Source organism: Chlamydotis macqueenii, chromosome 2, assembly GCF_036417535.1.
Source record: "Chlamydotis macqueenii isolate bChlMac1 chromosome 2, bChlMac1.mat, whole genome shotgun sequence".
NCBI lineage: Eukaryota > Metazoa > Chordata > Aves > Otidiformes > Otididae > Chlamydotis > Chlamydotis macqueenii.
The window spans coordinates 109,200,834-109,223,399 of NC_141557.1; the positions used below are offsets into that span (position 1 = coordinate 109,200,834).

The window sequence follows — 22,566 nt, forward strand, 5'->3', positions numbered from 1 at the left end:
TCTGATACTTTCAAGCTCGATAAGCTGTCAGGATAGAAACTCAATTCTTTTATGAGTTCTTCAGTGACTAATCCAATAGTTTCATGCGTGGAACTGTCTGGTTGTACTATGACAGGACTAAGATATTCATTGTAAATACTAGGTCTGCAAGAGATCTCAAAATGCATTTGTTCAAAGAAGAATGCATTTAGCTACAGGAGGAAAAACAAACAAACTCATTACCTCTATGGACCCTGGATCTACTTTGACAATTTCTCCTGTGCTGTTGTCATTGCTAAGATTTGGTGGGCTGTGTGAAGGTAGCCTTCTCTCTTCCTTTAAGGCATGCTCCAAAAGTTTCTTATTCAAGATCCTGGCAGCATTTTCTGTAAGTGTATACCCTGGAGGAGCAGATAAGTCCTGCCTGATACTTGTCACCTCAGTCCCTTCTTCCTTTTGCGTCTCTGTTCCCAACCGGAGAGGACTGGGTGATCTGCCGCGGGCATTTATACATGGCTCCTGCACTGGGCCCAGTTCTGGTCTGGGTTCTGCTGACCTGGACCGGCTGCTAGACCTGGGGCATTTTTGGAAGGTCTCATGAAAGATGGGGCTATGGTCAATAATGTTGAACAAACTGGAAAGGCCATCGTTGATGGTGGTGTGGACAGGACTCTCCCTTGTAGTAGTTGACCTAGCCCAAGCAGACTCACTGAATCCTTTCTGAGGTGTGCCAGGCAAAGTTCGGTTATTTGGCTGGTCTGATTTGGGAAGGACTTTTCTTTGCAACTTTGGAGAGCCATATTTGGGGGAGCAGCATGTGCGTTCAAACTTAGCCTGGACCTTTTCAATGACAGGGGTCACTTGCCTGCTTCTTAGGCTTCTGGATGGTGAAGAGACAGGTGTGGACCCCCCCTTTGGTGTCAGACACTTGTGTGGACTGCTGGTGATACTGCGCAGGGTTTCTGTCTGCAAGCCAACACTGATCGTCTGAGTGGTCTGTGTCCCTGTCGTTCTCATACCATTGGTTTGACATGCGGTGTCCTTAAACTGAGGCTCTGTTGAATTAGAGTTAGAGCGTATTGCGTTTCGGACAGAGAAAGCAACCTCCTTCATATCATCACTCATGTTTTTGGACATCTCCAAGCTGTGCAAGGGTGAGGCAAAGCCCACAGTAGTGCAAATAGGACGTTCAATGGGATGAAGACCACTCTCCAGAAAATCCTTATGATGTTTGGTCAGGTCACAAGACCATCTTCCAAACATATCCGAGGAAGCACCTTTTGTCTCAGCAACATTCCCCATACCTTTGGTCACAGAAAACAGGAAGTCCGGCTCAACCTGGTTTTTCCCTTCACTGCCAGCTATCACTGAGTTATCAAACCTACGGACAACCGGTGGGCTGTGAAAGACCCGAACTCCCATTTTTTCAGTTACACCGTGACTCCTCGTTGGCTGTTTCTGGCAGTGCTCTGGGCTGGTCATGGTGTTGGTTGTCATAGTGACACTGGTGGTGAGGTACCATGATGATGCCTGGAAGGGATCTGAAGCAGGATCATTCCTGGATTTCCCAATTTCTGTCCTTTCTGCCCAACCTTCTGCAGGCTTCTCGGTGGCCCCACCATGGTTCCTAGTGTTACTGTAATCCCAATTTTTGTTGAACTCCTCAATGTATTTCAGATCATCAGGAGACAGAGGAGGTGTTATGTCGTCTTTGTTGCTGGATGAAGGCAAGTTTTTTTCTGGCAGAAATGGAGAAATATCCATCAGGCGCTGAAATTCTGACATGGAAGAAACAGACATCGCCCTGGAGAGAGGAACACAAGAGAGTCACTCATGGACTGGGAAATTCTCACAGAACGACTTATTTTTGGCAGCAAACTAACTCAGGAAACCCAGCTTTCACTATCTACTTATATATTAAACCACTTTAGCTCTCTCTTTCATTAAAGTCCCCTTTTATTATCTTTAAAATAGCTGTGAAATGCAAGCATTCCTGATGTGTCATTAAAAGTACCAAATGGTTTATTAATGGCTCTTAATTTACTGCTTTCTCATGGATTACTGCTTGGCAAATGTCTGAAATACAGAGCAGTAGGATGCACTTCAGAAATACACCATTCACAGAAAATAACTCTTTGCGACAATACAAGGCACATTTTTCAAAGCAAGTGTGGCATATTGCTGGCTTGCTGGGAAATCAGCAAGTCCACTCCCCACTCCTGAGATTGTCCAGGCTGCACAGCTGGTGCGTAGCGATGCGGGACATCCAGCCTAGATGCTGTTGCACTGAACGGGCTTGGTGAATTGAGCTCATGCTATAATTCAACTAAAGGAAATCGCTACGTGGTTATGCTGGATTCTTAGCCAGTTTGTACAAATCACAAGCATTCAGCTGAGCTGTCCTACTGCTTTGTTTCAAGAAAAAAAAAACAAACAAAAAAAGAGAACTACTTAAAAATACAAATAAGGCTCAATGAGGTAACTCAAGCTGGATGAGGATTCAGTAAGCAGCGGGTTTTATATAGCAGTGATCCAGAGAATGCAGTAAAATAGCACTGAGTTTTTCATCAAGAGCATTGGCTGCAGTTAAGTTGCATTGACGTTAGGGAGTTAGGTGAGATCAGGAGTGCAGTTTTGAAGTTGATCTCCTACTCAGAGGCTCTGGTTTACATCAGGAGGTGATCTCAGAGAGCATGGGGTGGGTTCCTTTGCGATTCAAGTGAGCTGGAAGATGCTCTCCAGAAGCACAACTAATGCACACTAGGGTTAGGTGGATATTCAACCCATGGTATTAGACCAGAAATAGTCCAAAGCAAAATATCCCTGACATGCAGGGGCATGTCAGATCCTCAGCACCAACTGTTTTCCTCTATGTATCGACGTCAACACGTCTGCACTACTTACTAAGGTAAGCGTAGCCTTCAGCGTAGGCTGCAGCTTCATGCATGTTCATACAGTTCGATCTTCGTGCACCACAGCTGAATGTGGCCCAAGTTAATCAGAGTAGAACAGAAGCATATTGAGACAAATTAATCCCTGGGTAAATCCATTAATCTGGCTCGCAGGCTGCTTAGGAGGCGGCATGGCTCTGCCTCAGCTGTGTGATTTGGGTGCCAGAGAGCTATAGCTCTGGCAGCTGAATATTTGCTTGTTTTTTGCCTGTAAGTTTTACTCACCTTTGAAGATTTCCTTTGTGTGTTTCTTCCTCCTGGAGAAAAATAGAAACAAACAGCGTAAGTTATTTCTGAAACTGTTGGTGGCATTAGCTCATGGGTGCTTTGTCATTCACTTCCAGTTAGTTCCACCAGGTATGTTTGTCTCTAAAAAGTGGCTGATCTTCCCTCTGACAAGGAATCTTAAATTGCCAGTAGGAATATCCTTCCATTTTGTACATGGGTAGCAAAATGGCCAATCCCGTCAGGACAACAGACTGCGCAGCGAAAGCCTGTGCAACAAATCTACCACAGCCTCAAACTGTTATAGTCCCATGCAATCACAAATGGAAGTAAACTGCAAATGGCTTTTTTTTCCACAGTTTTGGATCACATATTTGTGAGAGAATTTGTTCTGTGGAGTTAATCTGCTTTATGCCAGAGACCTAGCTGTACTGAAATAAGAGATAAACCTGGGTGCTTTGACATAAGACTTCACTGTATGTTCTCTAGGAACCAACAAATGGCTCCAGTTGAAACCCATTAAGCCAGCTATATTAGAAGTGTGGGAAGACTATTACTTGTTTCATAGGAGGGAATACCTACAGCTTTCTAACGGCATTTAGATGTTTTTATGGCAATTATTTCCCTGTGACAATTCCCATAATGAGTTGGTTTTTTTAATAGATGCTTCTGAAACAATTGCTCTACAGTTATTTTAACTGCCTTCTTATATGTCTAATAAACTACAGGGTATACAAAATATGATCAGGGAAAAAAAAGAGTATTAGTACCTATTACTTTTATTCAACCTCATGTTATCAAGAACATTACCAATACAAAAGTGCATTTCAAATTGTGACTACTCAAAAAGAGCACTGCTAAACTCTGCAAACACCTTTCTGATATTTATCCAGAGTCAGGGGCAAAACAGGAGTAAACTGATCCTCCTTTCATTCACTCTGGTGTAAGTCGGGAATAATATTGGCAGCTTCAGTGGCGTTACTACAGGCTAAGTCTGATGTAACTGAATGGAGAATCAGGCTGAAGGCTGGATTGACATCTACTGCAGTTAGTGCCACAAAGAAAATACAGCGGAGAACAGCAGTCAACCGGCTGCAGTTGCCTCTGTGCATCCTCAGTAAAGCTATTCATTAAACTCCAATCAGTCTCGCTTGAGCAAACCCTCTGAGGGGAAATTACTTTGCCTAGGTTTCGCTAAAACATGCTTTGAAGGAAAGACGCTGTGCAAATATCACCAAGGACCAAATTTTGCTGCCGACACTTTTGTTAATGGTGGTGCTGTCTGAAAAACAGAAACGGGAATAGAGATCTGCCTTCTTAAGAATCAGACTGAATTTGAAGGAAAAAAAAAGCTATCAAAATTAAACACAGAACATACATCCCTGACACTGGTACCAACATTCTTCACTGAGAGCTTGGATATGTGTGAAATAAAAGCTAAGAAATAATAAATATGGGATCCCACACTGCCAGTTGTAAATTAATGGCACTGAGGGAGGAAAATCTAACTGAAACACACAGGTACCCACAGCTACTTAAAATGCAAGAAGAGAGCTCACATTTCTTGCCTCTCTTAATCTTTTTTTTCTCTTCTTCCTCTCAAAGAACCTGATTTCCCAATCCTTTAGCTAAGTAACAATGTTATACATCTCACAGAAATGCTTGGGTCAGATTTTCACAGGCACACATGTTCAAGTCAAGGCACACCAGTGAGCCTGGTTCTGCAGGGAGCTTGGGATCTGACCTGTTGACAAACTCTTTTCCAGAATGGTCAAATTTCAAGCCAAAGCACACAGATACATCTTCGACTGGGAAGCTTCTACTTCCCTATTCACTATAAAATGTACATCCAACCAGTATTTACGTGCTCAGAGCACGAGCTGAATATCAAACCCATGTGCACAAATCTGATTTTTCAGGTAAGAAGAAAGTACTCAAAACTTGCATCAAGCAACATTGCTGCCTGCTTGCTAATTTTAACTTTTGTTAGTTTCTGAAGCTTCTTGTTCTGTAACAGCTGCTAACATTCAAGAAACAATAGAAAATACAAGCGTTGTGATGTTGCAACATGCTTTTAATTTCACAGGAACCATTAAAACGTATAGTTGTGGTTGGTGTGAACATTCTCAGTGCCACTGACATAATATGCCAGTTCACAGGCTACTACTTTCTACCAGCATATGGGGACAGGGACTCTGGGTTTCATTCAGCAACAATATGAACAGAACTGTGAAGACCTGGAACTGGTGAAAGTAAGCCTGCGGTGGTGCAGTTTTTAGCAGGACACAGACTATGTTCACTATGGCCCAATGGCATCTCTTAGCACTGTGCTTTACATCTTTACATCTTTACGGTGTAGTCTGAGGGTAAGTACTTTGCTGATTAATAACAACTTTATTTTTTTTAATACCCCACCGCATTGACTTATGCTAATCTATTTAGAAGGCAACCATAACTGAAAAACCAGAAGTGCCTCTCTACAGCACTTACTGCTTTACTAACAAAATATAGCCAATGTTTCTTCAGATATATGTATCTACTTACAACTGGAAGAGATTTAAGATCTTCTAAACCAATACGTTGTGTCAAATACAGTTATCATACATAATGTGAATGGCCATAAGGCGAGGTAATCTTTGAGACCTTTAGGCTGGCGCTCAGTTTCTCAGGTGATTGACACTGATATAATCAGCTCATAACAAGGAATAAAATCTGGTCCATACCAAATTCACTACTGGGTAACTGCAAGCAGTGCCTGTGACACAATATCTTGCTTCCCACAGCAGGGATGCTGTACCACTTCTGACATAAGAGACAACGTGTTGGCTTGATGAAAGGTAGAAGAGTGCATACTTCCGTTAATCCCGTCAAGAACTTCTCCCGCTCCAGCTGCCGAGACCGGTGGTCATCACACTCATCAGGAGAATCAAGAGACAGCGACTCCAGAAACAGGTTTTCTGTGGCGCTGCACCGATCGCTCTCCTTCAGCTTAGACAGTGACCGATCATCAAACTGAATGGCGTCTGAATCAGAGTAGGATCTTGACCCCATTGAACGAGGCATGTGAAGGTTCCCCTGGGTTGTAAATGGACGAAGGTTACTCTCCTTCTGGTCACACAGAAAACCACCTCCTCTTCGTGGGCTCACTTCTTTCTGAAGCTGGAAATAAGGCAAATTAAAATTATGTGGCATATGGCATTCTGCAGAACTCGTCCTTCCCCAGGAGCAAGGCACCCATGCCTTGGGGAAGCTGAGATCACCGCCTGGCTGTAGGGATGCTGGCTTTGCTGCACTGGTCCTTCCACAAAGGGAGATGTTTCTAGCACTTTGATGCTATTACTCATGGGATTTTGCGTGATGAAATGTCTGTATGTATAGTTTTGCTTGTTTATGTATATATGTATACATATATACACACTGTGTATATATATACACAAAATAATCTATCTGTCTGTAATCTGATATTTAAAGAAACAAATCAACACCAACTCTTATTAAAAAGCAATCTTGATATGAGATCATAAAGCAACAGAAGTCAAAGCTCAAGGAAGGATGAATCTCACCAAAACAAACACATTTTTCTTCTGGGTAGCAATACAAAGGTTGCATTTTCATGAACATCACTTGTTTCCAGAGGTGGATAATCCTGCCTGACAAAAGCTTTGTTTTAAAGACTGTCTAGCCCTTATGCATGGCTAGAAAGCTAACTATTTGTATGGAATATCATCGCCAAATGGATGAATTAGGCATGCAAAGCATGTTTGAAGAAAATGCATATTTATAGAAAGGCCACCAAAGCTATTAACTCTACACTTTGCAATAGCTGGGTGAAGAGAGGGTGAACCACTAGAGAAATTGAAACTACTTCCCATCTTAAAATTAGACTACGTGATCAACTTCTCCTTTAATTTTAAATAAAACAGGATAGATGAAGTAAGTGATATTTTCAAACGATGACTGACAGCTGGAATCTGGTAAGTAACTGATGTTTTGCTAGAGCAGCCTGCTCAGGTTCGTAACAACAACCTGCAAATGCAAGCCATTCCCTAGGACTCTGCAGCCTGATGACCTATAAAACATTATTCTAATCTTGTATGTATTTCAAAAATAAACAGACACTGTATGGCCCAATGTAGATCAAAACATTTTAGGTCTCAAATGACTACATTTGCACTTGGGCTGAAGTCGGTGAGATTTTTGCTTGATTCAGGTCTGCAAAAAGGGGAATGCATATTCAGTGTTTTGCTCATGATATACAAAACCTGAAATAGTTTTATTGGAAGGAGCTAATTTAAGGCATCTTAAAAGGTAGGAGTCAGAAGGTATATCTCAAGAGATCCTGGAGTCTATTCCCCAGCATATGGGGCAAGACCCAAAACAAGGAGAAATGGTAATTGCATGCTTTCTGTATACACAGTTTCAATTGCAAACCCTTCCAGATTTTCAGGGATCCTATGAGGATAACAAACTGGGAGCCTTTATGAGAAAACAGCACAGTTTACTGGCTTACTCTCTGAATCTCAGACAGCCAACAGGAAAATTAAAGTTAGAAATACTGGCTTAACTTTTCAAGAGTGACTGATGATTTGGAGTCCCCACGTGTTCATACCTTTAAACAGACAACATTTCATGTAGGTGACTTTGTCACCTACATGATATTTGTCAGTGTGCTCTGTGCACAACTAGCTTTAAGAGCAGAGTGGAGGGGGATTCTCTAAGGGAAAACAAAGTGACAGTGTACTTGAAAAGAAAAAAACAACTTGGAGCTCTGAAAAAAAAGTAGGCCATCATGTTTTTTATATGCAAGTGGTATTCCCATAGCCATCCTGAGTAAAGTATTTTATATATTTTATACATTGGTGTGAGCTTCCCCCTTATCATACATGTTTTATTCAGGAGCTGTGTGAAAGCAGACAGACGTAAAGCATTAGTATGAAATTTGGCACACGCTTCTGCTATCTCTTAGACTCTGTTTTTCAAACACACGCACTGGTGTAGTCTCCTCATCCTCTACGTATTGCCATACATGGAATACACACAGAAAAACCCTGGGGAGAAAGACTTCAGAGATATACTAATTGTTTCCATATAAAGCAGGGCATGACTGCAATCTGAGAGGATATTCAGCTAAAGCTTGCAAATATTTGGAAGCTTCCTGTCACAAAGGGAAATGTTTGATTATAAGCAAAGATGGAGCTATGAAGTTTTGCAGGCAGGTAGCCAAGATTTCAAATGTTATTTCTGATCATCTAGTCCTCTCAAATTAGCTGATATAATATTTTTTTTTATTTCCCCTATCTATTGCTAATTCTGTGTACAACTCTGTTGTACAGTAAATACATAGTTGAAGTCTAGAGGTTTCAGAATAGTAACAAAAGAAATCCGCTCCAGGACTAGTTAAGAGCTATTTTGTAGGCTCTCCCAAGATGACACTGAGAGGTTATGTCAAATTTAAAGAGAATCAAAGGCTAGCTAACAGCAACAGGGATTTCTCTGTTGCTTCTTTCAATGTGCCCCATTCCCAGGGAATAGAAAAAGCAGTCTTTAACCAGGTTAAGTCCCTCAAGCTATGGAGGACACACTGAAGAGATAACATTATAGAATACAGTTCATAGGGACAGCAGCATAAACATCCCAAGAGGTACCAGTGACTCTCCAAAGAAAAGTTTGTGTCCACATCCTTAGTGTATCGGGAAATTTTCTCAGGGTTATTTAATTCCCATTTTGCATGAAGGATGCACAGGAGGCAGTTTTGTCACTGAAACTCAGCAGTTAGAAACCAGCCCAGTGAAACTATGCAGAACTCTGCATCTTCTGCCACTGAACCCTGGGAACCAGGTGAGCTGGATGGAGAGCTCTGCTACAAGCCTTCCTAGCTCATGAGCTGGTTGTTTTATCTTAGGAGATGTACTATCCGTCTGCATTATAAGGCAACGTAAGGGCTAGCTCAACAAATTGCATGAAGTATTTGAAAAACCCCTCAGATAAATCAGGGATTGAAAAAGCCAGAATATAGTCTATTGACATTTTTAAATTAAGAAGCTCAAAAATCACCCTTCTTGGTCTGTAAAAGCTTCCTATTGGTCACTTCCCACTCAGACCTACATTTTTAGTATTGATTTTAGAAATACCGTAGAGTACAGCATTTTCCTAAGTGCTCCCTTGTGGGTTTAACAGCCATAGCTTAAACTGAGGTTTAATCTTGCACTCATAATATTTACAGCCTGGTGTCTTCTCTTTAACTTCTTGTTGCAGCCCAGGCATGGGAACATGAGACAGGGATAAAGAACCTTTTCAAAAATTGGTCATGAAGTTATATGGGCCTTTCATTGACTTAACCTGTGCAGCTACTTTGTACTTTATTCAAGAGTAGTGCTCCCTAGAGAGCATGCACAAATCTGGGGCAGTTCCATTTCTGATGTCCTAAGGACAGAAAGCATTCAGTTAATTGAGGACCTACAATTTCAGTTGGTTTTCTTACTTTTCCTGGAATGCATGACTCAGAGCTGAACAATGTTCAGTCAAAAAAGGCATATTAACTATCCCTCATTAAACATTTTTTTTTTTCCCCTGTGGCTTCCAGCCAAATAATAAATCCATTGGGTATAATTTGGCTCTAATACTAAGTAGACAAAACTGTGTATGGGCACGAAAAGCAAGGGGACAGGTATGCACTTATTAGATTTGCAAATGACAGCAGAGGTGTGTACAAAATTAATGTGACCAAGGTTATAAATGTCTTCTGAATATTTAGTATTGATAGCTGTCTATTTTTTATCAGTCAGGGCTCTTCATGCTAACCCCTGGGTTCCTTAGCTAGAGAAAAAGAATTCCGTTGAGACGAAGTAGTCACAGCAGCTGCATCTTTGGTGGCTAACTCACAGAAGAACAGATTTTTTTTTTTGGCAGGAAGCTGTATGTCAAACCTTGAATAACCCTGCACGTGGGATTGAGCGTTTTAGCATGAAGAGATACACAAAAGCTTTCAAACAGAATGAATCGATGCGACCATGCCTGGCTGGGGTAACTGAAATGAGGCAGGAAATGGCCTTTAACCTGGAGCTGATTTCTCATAAGTGGTCTTTTACAGGGATTATGAACATTTTCCTTTTACTCCCTTGTGTGTGTAAAGAGAAAGACTGATGTAGCCAAGGAACCAAAATTGTTCCTGCACTGCTTCTTAATACAGCCTCTTGACCCTGGCCTGAGCACAGTAATGGTGCAACGCCTCATGACTGCAGCCAGGCATTGCTCACCCAAGATGAGTCCTTACCTGCTCTATCCGCCTCAGCAGCTCCTTCTTTTGGCGCTCCCATTCTTGCCGGTCTCTATCAAGCCTGTCCAGGAGCTCCACCTTTTCCCGGTTCCAGTTCTTCTCACTATGCTGGATTTGCCAGCGGAGGTCCATCACCACACCATGACTCTCAGCCAGAAGCTTCTTGTGCTCCTCTCTTTCCCTTTTAAAAGCTCCCTTTGCATCTGAGGTGAGGCCTGTTTCTCCTGAGGTGTTTGCACTCTTCCCTTCCAGCTGGCATTAAAATAAAACATTACTAGAACATCCAACTTTCTGTGGTAAAAGCTTGTGTCTGACAATGAATTTCAGTTAAAGATCTAACTCCACAAAGGTAATGGCAAAATTATGGCAATTCTTGGCTCTTAGGATCTCAATAAATGATCAAAGATGTTCAACTTGGAAAACATTTTAAAATCAAGACAGTGAAAACCATAGGGAATTGTTTCTCAAGCTCTACCAGCTCATGTTATTAAGACATCAGTTGTGATCTTTCTGCTGGGAGTGTGGGTACCAGCAATGAAGGAAGCATGCAGATGAACTCCACCCTCATCACCATCTCTTGAGACAATCACCAGGACAATGTCCTCAGCCACTGCTCTGCCTTTGTGGTCTCACCCAGTGCCCCTGAAACCTAAAGATAGTGCATTCATGTTCTGAAGAGACTTTTCCCAGAACAATCCTCAGCAATGGTCTTATCGTATAGCTCCTCACACCTTCCAACATAAAAGGGTGTCAGTAGCACCAGACATACTGAGATCATCCTCCCCACCTCTGTAGGTTCAGCTGTCTGAATTGATTTCTAGGGCAGTTAGCTGGTGCTACCTTCCTTTTCTTCTCCTTCACTTCATGCTCAAGGATCAGCTTGATCAGATCAGGAGAGCTGCCCCAAGAAAATGGATTTATAGGGAAAAACAGGCTCAATGGGGTGTCAGGAGGTGTCTGGTCCAAGTCCCTGCTTTCAGCAGGGCTGGCTCTGAGATCAGACCACGCTGTGCAGGGCTTTGTTCAGTCAGACCCTGACAAACGTCCAAGGACAGAGGCTGCACAACCTCTCTGGCCAACCTGGGCCATTGCTGGACTGTTGTCAGAGTGAAAAAAGTGCTCAGTGGTTTTGTGTAAGTTCAAGCGAGTGACGAATTTATCCATGAAGCCTGACCTTTTGTTGACAATTCAGCAGATGTGTGAGTGACTCAGTGAGATACGTCTCCATCCCCTGGCTCTGCAGGTGAACCAGAGTGGAAAGCAGTGAAAAATTTCTGCTTCTGAAGTTAAAGTTGCCCTCAGAAAGGAAAGGCAGGAGGTCTGCTGGGAAACATGCTCCTTTAGCAAGAGAGAAGGACAACACCTTCACATTGCCCTATGTGGAAAATAAGCCCAAACTTTCTGAGCAAAGGGAAGTTCAGACTGGATTCAGGAGGGAAGATTACTGTCTCTGGAACAGCCTCCCCAAGTAAATGGCAGAGAGGTCATTGCTTGAGGCATTTAAAATTGTACAGAGCAGAGAACATCCTGTTCAAGTCCCCAGCTCCATTTCATGGTGCTATGGGGGTCAAAGTTGCTGCTGCAGCCAGGGTCAGCCACGTTGGCACCCATTCTTCTAGGTTTGTGTGCTTTGATTTTGTTCCAGTATTTAAAGGGTAGATGAAGACTCCATTTTTACAAGGAGTCACATGGAAAAGATGAGAGGTAATGGGCAGAAGTTACTCCTGGGGACATTCTGATTGGACACGAGGAAAAAATTCATAATGACAACAATCAGCCATTGAAATAATCTCTCCAGGGAAGTGGTGGATTCCTCAACATTGGACACTTTTAAGATTCAGCTGGACAGGGTGCTGGGCCATCTTGTCCAGACTGTGCTTTTGCCAAGAAAGGCTGGACCAGATGATCCTTGAGGTCCCTTCCAACCTCGTATTCTATAATTCTATGACTTTACTGCTCTGTGACACTAAATAATCCTCTATTTCAGTAGTGTCACTGCTAACTGCTAAGGGTGGCCAGATGCCTCTCCATGTGTACCACAGCTTAGATTCCCAAAGGCGTCCTGAAGCTGGACCACTGGTCGGAGTCCTAGTGAGGGTCCATGTCCTTACATGCAACGGTTTGTCCCCACATACTAACTCCCTCCTTCTTCCAAACCTTTTTCAGTTCCCAGTTCCCAGAATACTGGGATTTTTCACTTGCTCAGCTGGAGGCTGAGAATTACTGGGACTCCTTATTGTCTCAAAGTTATCACAATCCCATGCTTGGGAGCAGTCTCATTATTTCTTATCTTACAAACAATGCCTAAGGATCCTTCTGCCAAATAAGATATATATGCATTTCTGACAGCCAAGACTTATTTTTAATGATATATGCAGTGCTAAAGCTCCAAAGCAGCAGGCAACAGTACATTGTCACCTCTGATACACAGTGCTTTTGTATAAAAATAGTTCTCTTTCCTTTTTTTCTTTCCTATATGGAGAGCTGAAGCATCAAAATGCGAAACCATTGCCATTGACTATTAATGAGGAGTTGACTCTCTCGAGGAAAATGCTCTTGTTAATTGACCCACTGCTTCACAAAAAAAAAAGTGGAAAACAGCAGCAGTGAAGACAACAGTGGAGACTAGAAAGGCCTTGATTCTCTATGGTCTTGTCAAGGGTTTGGCAGCTCTATACCCCCCTGGGGTGGGAGCACTGTACAGCCCGCTACTTCATCACTACCAATCAAAACAACATATGATGAGGGGTTCTCCTACCCACACTGAAATGACAGACTTCGCTATTTAGTCAGAGATGTTGTTATGCGACACGTTGGTACAAAATAGCTAACAATGTTAATGTGAGTCAAGGTAATGCTGGTATTTTACATGTTGTTCACTAGCTCCTCCCATTTTGATCCTGAAATTGAGTCTATAATAAAAACACCCCATATTTTGAATCCTTAACATTAGTTTGAGTTAAACTGATGTTTACATTATTTCTATTTCAGGCTAATTATTATTTTTATATTTAATTTTTTAATTCCCTCCTTGTGATTGTGAGCACGTACACCACACTTCAGTGGGATACTCACATCATTTGCTCTTTACTAATTGATATTCTAACAATTTATGTGCTATCTTTTTGCTACTACATTAGGGACCTGTTTTTACTGTGAAATAGAAATGTAGTTTGAGGAATTGACTAAGGAAGACAGTTTTATGTCTTAAATATTGACCAGTTTCATTCTTTGCATTTGCTGGAAAAAAAATGTAAAAAATAACATCCACGGCTTGATAATTACCATATGTTACATATTACCAGCAGAGCAGTGGAGGTAGCAAAGAGCCTGATAAAGCCACCAGAAGAAAGAATGCAAATCTGTCGTCTCCCTGGGCAGGAATGGCAGCACCATCCTGGTGCTAAATGCCAGCCAAAGCGGCAGCATGGGAATTTATCGCCCATGGAAAGACAAAGCATGCAAGCTCTAAATTGACAGTTTGTTGTCAGATTAACTTTAAGTTTTGCTCTTCATTGCCATCTCAAGTTTAAGGTAAATCTGTCGTCGAGACTTTATTTTAAGAGGAGTGAAAAAGGGGATCAATTTTGTTTCCTTTTTCAAGTGATTTGTTGCCTGGAAATGTGTGTGCACTAAGAAGCAGCTGAACTAAGAATCTGAATACGTTGAGAGAAAACTCCGCTAAAACAAGAGCTTCTTCCTTCACTCTGGGAAAGCAGCCTACAGTACCTGGGCAGGAAAAGCAGCACTCGCATCTCAGCTCTGTGCGTCAGAGTGAGTCTCCGATGCTCAGTAAACCCTCCTAAATGTACCACCCTCCTGGTAGTGAATATTTTTATTATATTTGTCTTCTGCAGAGAAGCTCTACAATTACAAATCTTTTTCCCAAGGCTTGAACATACTAATTCTCCCACTCCTCCCCTCTTCAGTGTGGAAAATTAGAGCTTTTATGCCATCAGCTTTGGCAATGAATCCTTGTGGGGTTTTTGCTGATTTGTTTTCATATTGCTTCAGAAACAATATGTCTGTGAACAGTCGTACATGACGCTGAAGAACCTGGCACCACATTTTATATACATACTTCTAACAGCATCCCATGGCGGGCAGCTAGAGCTGTCTTCAGCGGGGTGCATCCATCACTAACCAGTACCTTTGAATAGCTAGTTTAATATTAACATATTGATCTATTACTTCAGTATTATTAAATCACTTTTCTCTCCTATGCATCAAGTACTGCAGTTGTTATGTGCCAAGGCACAGTGACAAGCTAATTGTGAGTACGATAACATCAAGACATTTTCTCTCCTATAAATGCCAATAAATAAAGACACCTGCATGTCTCATTACTGCAGCTGATACGTTACCAGCCAACTCTTCTGAGAAAATACAGCAATAAGAGGTTTGATTCCTTTGTCCTCATCCATGTTACACAGTACCTACTACTTGAGTACTTGTACTGGGAAAACTGGAATCTAAGAGGCAATTCGTGAAGCAAAGCATTGCTCAGGCTTTAGAGGGGCTTTCAGGCTCCAGGGTAAAATGAATAAATATAGTCCCTTTCCTGGCTCTCATAGATTTTGTGTTTCATTAAGCACCTCAGCCATTCTTTATTGGTGTTGGAGGCACAGGATGTTACCTGCTCAAGGTGGCACTTCAGTTCAGTCATTTCCACCTCCCAGGCTGCCTTGTGCAGGGCGTACTCCTGCTGGAGCCCCTGGCGCTCACGCTCCTCGTCCCGCAGCTCAGAGCGGAAGTCATCCAGCAAACTCTTCAGAGCATTCAGGAGCTTCCGATTTTCACTTGCCTGCCGCAACAAACCAAAAGAAATGCTGTCATTGGATAGCTTTAGCCTCCAGTTTCTCTTTTTTTAGGGGAAACATGCCTGCACATCCACTGCATGGAAGAGAAAGTGCCTAGGCTAACTATTACATGAGAAAACTAAGAATAGCAATACCTTCTCTGTCAACAGGCTGCCCAGGGAAGTGGTTGAGTCACCATCCCTGGAGGTATTTAAAAGACGTGTAGATGTTCCGCTTAGGGACATGGTTTAGTGCTGGACTTGACAGTGGTTTAGGTTTATGGTTGGACTCAATGATCTTAAGGGTCTTATCCAACCTAAATGATTCTATGATTCTGCAATTCTATAATTCTGCTTTTTCTTAGCTCTAGTCCTGAAGCACCCGTGAAAGCCAAAGATACTTAAGTCACACTGAAAAAGGCATTAAGCATCTTTCTGGACTAAGGACATCTGTAGTAACTTATTTTTTAATACTGTAAGCCAAAGCTAGAGTATCATTCCTGAGGTTTGTTGGGTAGCTGGCTGTCTCATAGACACAGTCATTGCTCAGCATCAAACCTCAGATATTTGTAAACTACATAGAAAGAAAAAGGATTCCTTTGCAATGCTTTTGTATTATCAGATAAAATTACTACGGAAGAAAGTGTGAGGTTTTGAGCTGAGTATCTCTGTTAAGATGTTTCACTGGTCTGTACTTCACATTTCTCCTCAGTCCCAGGCAGGTTAGCTAACACAGGTCAGCTTTACAGCAGCACCTCGTCTGGTACTAAAGTCAGAAATACCAGCTAGGCCACTTTCCCTCTTGCGGATGGGATCAGAGAGCAAACCCTCATGCACATCTCGTTGAGAATGTCATGGTCATACTGAAAACGCTGTCTCTGCTCTTGAGCTAGCCAGGAGCCAAGAATGGAGTTAAATTAAAAGTCTACCCCAGAGCTGACATTTGATCTTGGCAAGTACTGAAAGACAGCATGTGTACTTATTCAAATATCTATTTTTTTTTTCTTGCTTTTGGCATTTAATTTCTGCAGATTCTCTGGAAACTTGCAAAACCTGTCATTTTTTATGTTAAATATTGAAAAATGTTTTTGAAATATTCATTCTGGATCAGTAAAACAAAAGGTATCCCATTGGTTTTTGCAGTCATTGAATTAGAAAACAGAAATATGTACCATAATTTATTTATCCAAAATTTAAATCAAATATTCCCAATGAGCCTCTCAAAGACCAGGGAGTAGCCAGAAATTGGATCTGACAACTTATTCTGAATAGAAAAGACTTTAAAGATAATTATACTTGATTAGCAAACACAGCATGAGCAGAAAGATGGGAAAGCTTACTCAACAAATTCAGCATTTAATCACCTTGTTTTCATGACTGTGTTAGTTTCCTTGGGAAGGCCTAACTCAAATTAGCTGTCTCAATTCTTGCAAGGTAGTCTAACTAATTTTGTTTTCTATTTATTTTCCCAAGTGGAAGCTTTCTGCAATTCCCCTTATCTGGTGTTTCACGAAGCACCTACCTGGGGACTGCTTTCTAGACAAGGCAAGTAAACAGATGTATGCAAAAAATGTAAATCATTTTCAGGTGCTTTTTCCAATGACAACACATGTAAAATTTTATGCAGACAGCTAAGCTGATTCCACATGCTCATCAGATTTTTGGCATCACTGAACCTACCTCACTCACTTTTGTAATCACTAATCAGGCATACCACGGTGCCTTTTTCTTTTAAAAACAAACAAATGTGGTCTACTTTTTCCAAGCCATTTGGTTCATCAGCAAAAATACGCTAGATGCAGGGAAATGACTGCAGGTGCTCACTGACTGACCTATAATCTGTTCAGGCTAATGAAATGTGATGGTGTACAACGTGGGGTTTTATAAGAAACTCACCCACAGAAGCAGAATTAATTCCATTAACATTTAATGCCAATTAGCAGTTTCCTACTATACAGAAGCAATCTCCATGATGCATACAAGATCACCTACTTTTCAATATGTAATGAGATTTTATGTTTCCACCATGAATTTTCATTCTGATACCCAATTAAGGCTAAATTCTCTAAACATCTCAAGCCCCTTGTGTAGCAATCAGAACAAGGGCTCTTTTGAAGATTTGTCCTTAGCGTCACAACAGGAGCTGCTGGGTATTGAGCACATCAAAATCTGGCCTCATCCTCTTTGAAAACCCTGACCTCCAATGTTTATGAAGTGCTTTCATTCCAGAGCCACGTTCTGCATTTTCTAGTATGCCGCATAAACCTTTCTCTGGCCAAGTAGTCTAAAGGCTCCACGAAGGAAAGGAAGCAGAAGAAAAATAAAACCAAATAACACTTAAAGCAAGCTACATCCCTCATTCCTCTGCATACATTTAATAGCTTTAGAGTCCTGCAAAATTAGGTTTGCAAAGAAAGCAGTGATGGACTAGCAGAGATAGGAGCCAAAAGAACCTCATTGCAGGTTTGCAGCCTACCAGGATGAGGGCATGTCTTATTTCTAGAGGCATTACATCAATGTCACTGTTACGAGACAAGTACCCCAGGTGCCCCCTGGCTTGCTGGGATTTTAATTAGCTTGCCAATATAAATCCAATTTTGGTTACATACTTCTAAATCCTGCAGAGAAGTCTCTTTTGCATGACTTTGTATTTACAGTCTGAAGTTGGAGAAGTCTGTGGGATTATTTTTTCTGTTTTACCAAACTAGAGTCTTTTTGGAGAACAGACGAAGTACTTTTGGGACAATGTGCTCTGAAATACAACATTTACATCTAAACATGCTTTGGATTTCTGCTGTTAAAACTGAAAAACAGCTTCTGCATAAGTCCCATAGATACACAGTAAGGACTGCTATAGTCTTCCCATTCCTCCCAGGGATGTTGTACAGGTAGAAGAACCAGGCATAGCAGTCATTCCCTGGACAGTCTCCCATGCAAGGAACTGGCTCTTTGGTACCTTACCAGTTACAGAAATGTAGAGCATGGAGGAATCTGACTGATTCACAATTGATCTAAGACAAGGGAATTACAAAAGCAGTTTAAAGTCTTGTTGCATCCACAGCTCTGGATTTATAGGTAAAGGAAACAGCTCTAGAAAAGTTTGGGACCGGAGCAGTTGTTCGAAGCTTGGTTCTGCTTTTAATAACAATTTTTTTCTCAGATAATTTCACTTAAGAATTTAGCCACAGTCTGGTATTACAAGCAGTTTAGCAGTCAATTAAAAACACACGGTCAGGAGCCTAAACAACGAAGAAGAACTGTGTGTTTTCTCTGTCTAATCACAGATTCAGGCAAAAGTGAAGCTGGATCTTGGTGTAAATAATTTTAGCATATTTAGGTCTTAATTACTATCCCTTTGGGCTTTTTCCTTAGCTAAGATTTGAAAACAAACATTGTATGAACAAAAAAAGATCTAATTGGGGATTTTCTTGACACTCCCTACCCTCTGCAACAACACAAGTGTATTGCTCTTTAATGCTTTTTCCACTGGACCACAGATGTGCGAACTTGACCCGCCAGCATCCAACAGGCATCTCACCCTTTCTACTTACTCAACTGAACCAAAGCTCTTCCTTTTTCCACAGGCTGTTCTTCCTGACCTCTTATTGCATACATAGAAACACTGACTTACAGCAAACCCTCCTCTACCGTGCCATCAGTTTGACTCGCCTGTTTATCTCCTGCCCGTGACCAGACTTCCCACTTGGCTCTTGAGCCTTGCCAGTGCTTTTCCCAACACTTTATGCAGTGTGCCCCAGGTACCAGCCAAGGGACAATGCCATGAAGAGAAAGATGAACTAGCTTCTCTCAGAGTCCTCAACTACTCCACCTCCCATCAACCAACCTTTTTTCTCCCCTCTGCTACGTCTTCATCCCTCCACACACTGGCCACATAAAAATCCCAGAGAAGCGAGATGTGTCTTTTCCACCAAGTCAAGTACCTCAAATCATAATATTATAAAATTAGAGGCTGCTTGTTGAAATTAAGGCCTCAAGGTTTATCATCTTTCTCAAAACAATTGCAATTTCCAGGCAGGGTGAGAAAGTCAGCACTAAAGAGCACAGGCTGAAAATACAAAACATTAACTATTAATACTAAATGTTAAAAATAAATATGAGTTAATTCAGGTTACAGTAAGCCCTTTATTTTTTCCGATCTATTTATCTCAGCCACTCCTAGACTATCACAAAATTTCCTTCCTAATGTGAAACATGTGCTGATGCAATTCAGCTCGGAGGTTGGTGAGCATGGAGGAGGTCCTGCACACAGGCGGTTTGCAGGGCCAAGCCACCCACCACAGTAAGATGGACAATTCAGGGCAACTGATACTAAGGGATGCAAGAGCAGAGCTTGGCTCTGGCAGAGCCTCAATGGTGCAGGAGATGTACAGACAGCTACTCCTCTGTCACGGTCCACCAGAAGACACTTCTGATGCCCTGAATCTAGGACAGCATCAGAATTAAACTACACTAGAGCTTCCTATTTCTGTGCCAGAGAGTAATCATAATCCTTCCTTGCCATTGACAAATACAAGCCCTGTAGCACTGAAAACCCTTTTTATATGTCTCTCAATATGTCTTCTAACAAGTGCTTGTTAGAAGATTTGCTAGTGTGAGTGGGCAAAACAAGTAATAGTGTTTAAAATTGGAAGTATTTAGCAAACTCAGTCACTCCTGTAGTGTTGAAATAACACCTTTTATCCTGATTGGAAGGCAAGAAACCTATTTTACCTTCACAAGTCCATTTGGATATCATGCACTATTCACTATCAAGAGGGGTACTGGGATGTGGTCTGTTCCTACGGGTCATTTCTTCAAGCAAGATTAGCTGCAACTACTGCATTAGAACATCATGCAACGTATATAAAAATGAATTTTAAGCAATCCTACTTCCAATTTCTGCCATCTTAATTAAGATTAATGTCTAAGCAATGATTATTCCAAAGAGGACATAATTTATTTGAATGTTCTTCGTCATTTTACGAGATCTATATGGAAAGTTAGTACATGACAGAGTTTGGGCTGAGATAGTATGTTGGTTTATATTTATTTTACTCATTATAGATTAAATCAGTCCACAGATGGAATGCAGTTAAATGACATGCTCAGGAGCATCTCTTCCATGGTCTTCTTCAGCCTCTACCAGAGAAGAGCTTGCTGAGAGAATGACAACGATGGGTCTGGGTAACCTTTCCAAACGCCAAACTGATCAAAGGAATACTACCTTGGTAGCACACTTGACAGAAAAAAATAGCTAGAGAATGGAGTTACCAGCTAGTACTATGAAAAAAGGAAAGGAAAAGAGTATATAAACTTAAAGCAGAATATGAAGTAGCATAAAGATCACAGTTCTTTGCTATTTTTATTCAAACAGACATTCTAACTGAAGCTACACCTTGAGCTGGGGAGGTAGGTTGCAAGACAGCTTGTGCATCTCCCAGCACCAGCCTAATCTTACAGGATAGGGACTTACCGTTGCCTGCTGTGTATCTATTAGACCACACAGGTAACAAGTAAACAGGTTATACATAGTTATAGGAGTCTGGGGAATTCAAAGTGAAGAACTGAAACGCAAAGACACACAAACCCCAGATCCTACAGCGAGTCCAGCGAAGTAATGCAGTCACAGAGAGTACATATTTGTCTGAGAGCTCTCGCTGTGGAGCAGGCACCCAAACCAGTGGCCCAGATAGAGATCAGGCATAAGGCATAAAGTGTCAAGACCTTTTTCACTGCATTTTTGTTTTACACAGAATTATCACTCCATTCTGCTTATGCTTGCAAATAATTTGATGTAACAGGATGCTCTCATCTCAACATTTTCCATTTAAAAAATATAAGAAGATGCTCCTGAAGAACTATTGGAAGCCTTAAGTCTGTTCCTTTTGAATGTTTGCTATTATTATTTTTAGGACTGCTGGTGTATTAAATGCACAAAGGAAAAAGCTAGGATATATGGCAGTGCTCTGACACACATAGGCAGGGCACAGGAGATGTCAGGAAAAAGTCAGTATGATTTGCTTTTAGGCATTTAAAAACAAGTCCAATGACAGGAAGGAACTTTTGCATTGTCTTCCCATCATCTCCAAGGCAAGCATTAAATATATGTGCTAGCTTCTTAAATTATTTAAAGGAAATAGAATCACCTCTTCTTGCTAAAAGCTTGACAGTAGAACACAATAGATGTGCTCAGGCAAGAGAAGCATGTAAATTCCGCAAACCATCACATACTGATAGATATTTCTGGGCAAACAGCCACAAGAGGAAATAGGATTTTTCACTGATAGCATCTGCCAACAGGAGAACAGTAATCACATGGCTCCTGATTAAATATAAATATAATGGATGAAATCCACTGTAATTGCTGTGTAGCTAGCAGTATTTTTACAAGCATGATTCTAGGTGATTTAACACAGCAGCAGAAGAAAATTAACTGCCTTGGAAAATCCACAGTTTCCATTCCCAGGTCATGATATACAAATGGTATAGTACCTGTTTCTGCTGCTGCAATAATTCTGCAGTCTGCAGTTGTGGTCCAGGATCAGTGCTCTCTGCAGTGGGACGCTGGGAGAAATCCGTCAGTGCAAACACCACATCTTCTTCCTCCTCCTCTCGCTCTGCATCATCCGCCTTCTGCTCAGACTGAATGCCAAAGTCTGGGAGGCCCTCAGGATGCTCAATCTAAAATGCAAGAGATGGGACATAGCAGCATTCTTTTGCCATTTACCTCAGAAATCTATTGAAGGACAGAGGACTATTTTCCCCTGCATCTCTGTGGTGGGATATATTGACTTGTATTCTGTCGGTTACAGGCAATGATCTTTGGGTATCATAAGACGTTGCATATGTGAACACAACACTATGCAGGCCTGCAAAATAGGAGATCTATGCAGCTGAGGAGATGGATGTATAACTGTAATACAGCATGACTGATACAATCCATCACACATTAATGAAAAACTATACACTGTTGCACTGTCTGATGAAGATATGGAGATCAGGAAGTATCCAAATCTAGCACTTTGTTCTCTCTAATGCATTAGCAAAATACCTGACTCCAATAATGACTGGAGATGGATTGACTGTAAATTAACCTGTCAAAAAATCCAAACAGTGAAAAAATGAAAGCTATTTTGATATTAGAAGTTGAGCTAGTTTACACAGAAGCAAATTAGTATTGCTGAAGTAAAGTAGAAGCAAATTATATCTAGCTACTCATCTCTTGCTTCTGACTCATAATACCACAGCAGATGAAAGTAAAGATGTTCATCCACCCTTTGTCTAAGAACACAAAACATTGAAGTATTCAACTTAAGCATACTCCTACCAGACCTGAA

At 41.4% G+C, this 22,566-nt stretch overlaps 1 protein-coding gene across 6 annotated transcripts in view; it reads right to left on the reverse strand.

Moving 5' to 3' along the window:
• The window catches only part of MTCL1 (microtubule crosslinking factor 1), a 108,859-nt gene that overhangs the window by 8,948 nt on the left and 77,345 nt on the right, over positions 1 to 22,566 (reverse strand). For all 6 annotated transcript variants that reach the window (XM_086740636.1, XM_086740634.1, XM_086740633.1 and 3 more), the window contains 6 exons: positions 21,722 to 21,910; positions 15,068 to 15,235; positions 10,429 to 10,683; positions 6,009 to 6,314; positions 3,156 to 3,187; positions 223 to 1,783 (listed from right to left, as the gene is read on the reverse strand). In XM_086740636.1, the coding sequence (XP_086596762.1) occupies positions 223 to 1,783; positions 3,156 to 3,187; positions 6,009 to 6,314; positions 10,429 to 10,683; positions 15,068 to 15,235; positions 21,722 to 21,910 (2,511 nt within the window). The remainder of the gene's footprint in view (positions 1 to 222; positions 1,784 to 3,155; positions 3,188 to 6,008; positions 6,315 to 10,428; positions 10,684 to 15,067; positions 15,236 to 21,721; positions 21,911 to 22,566) is intronic.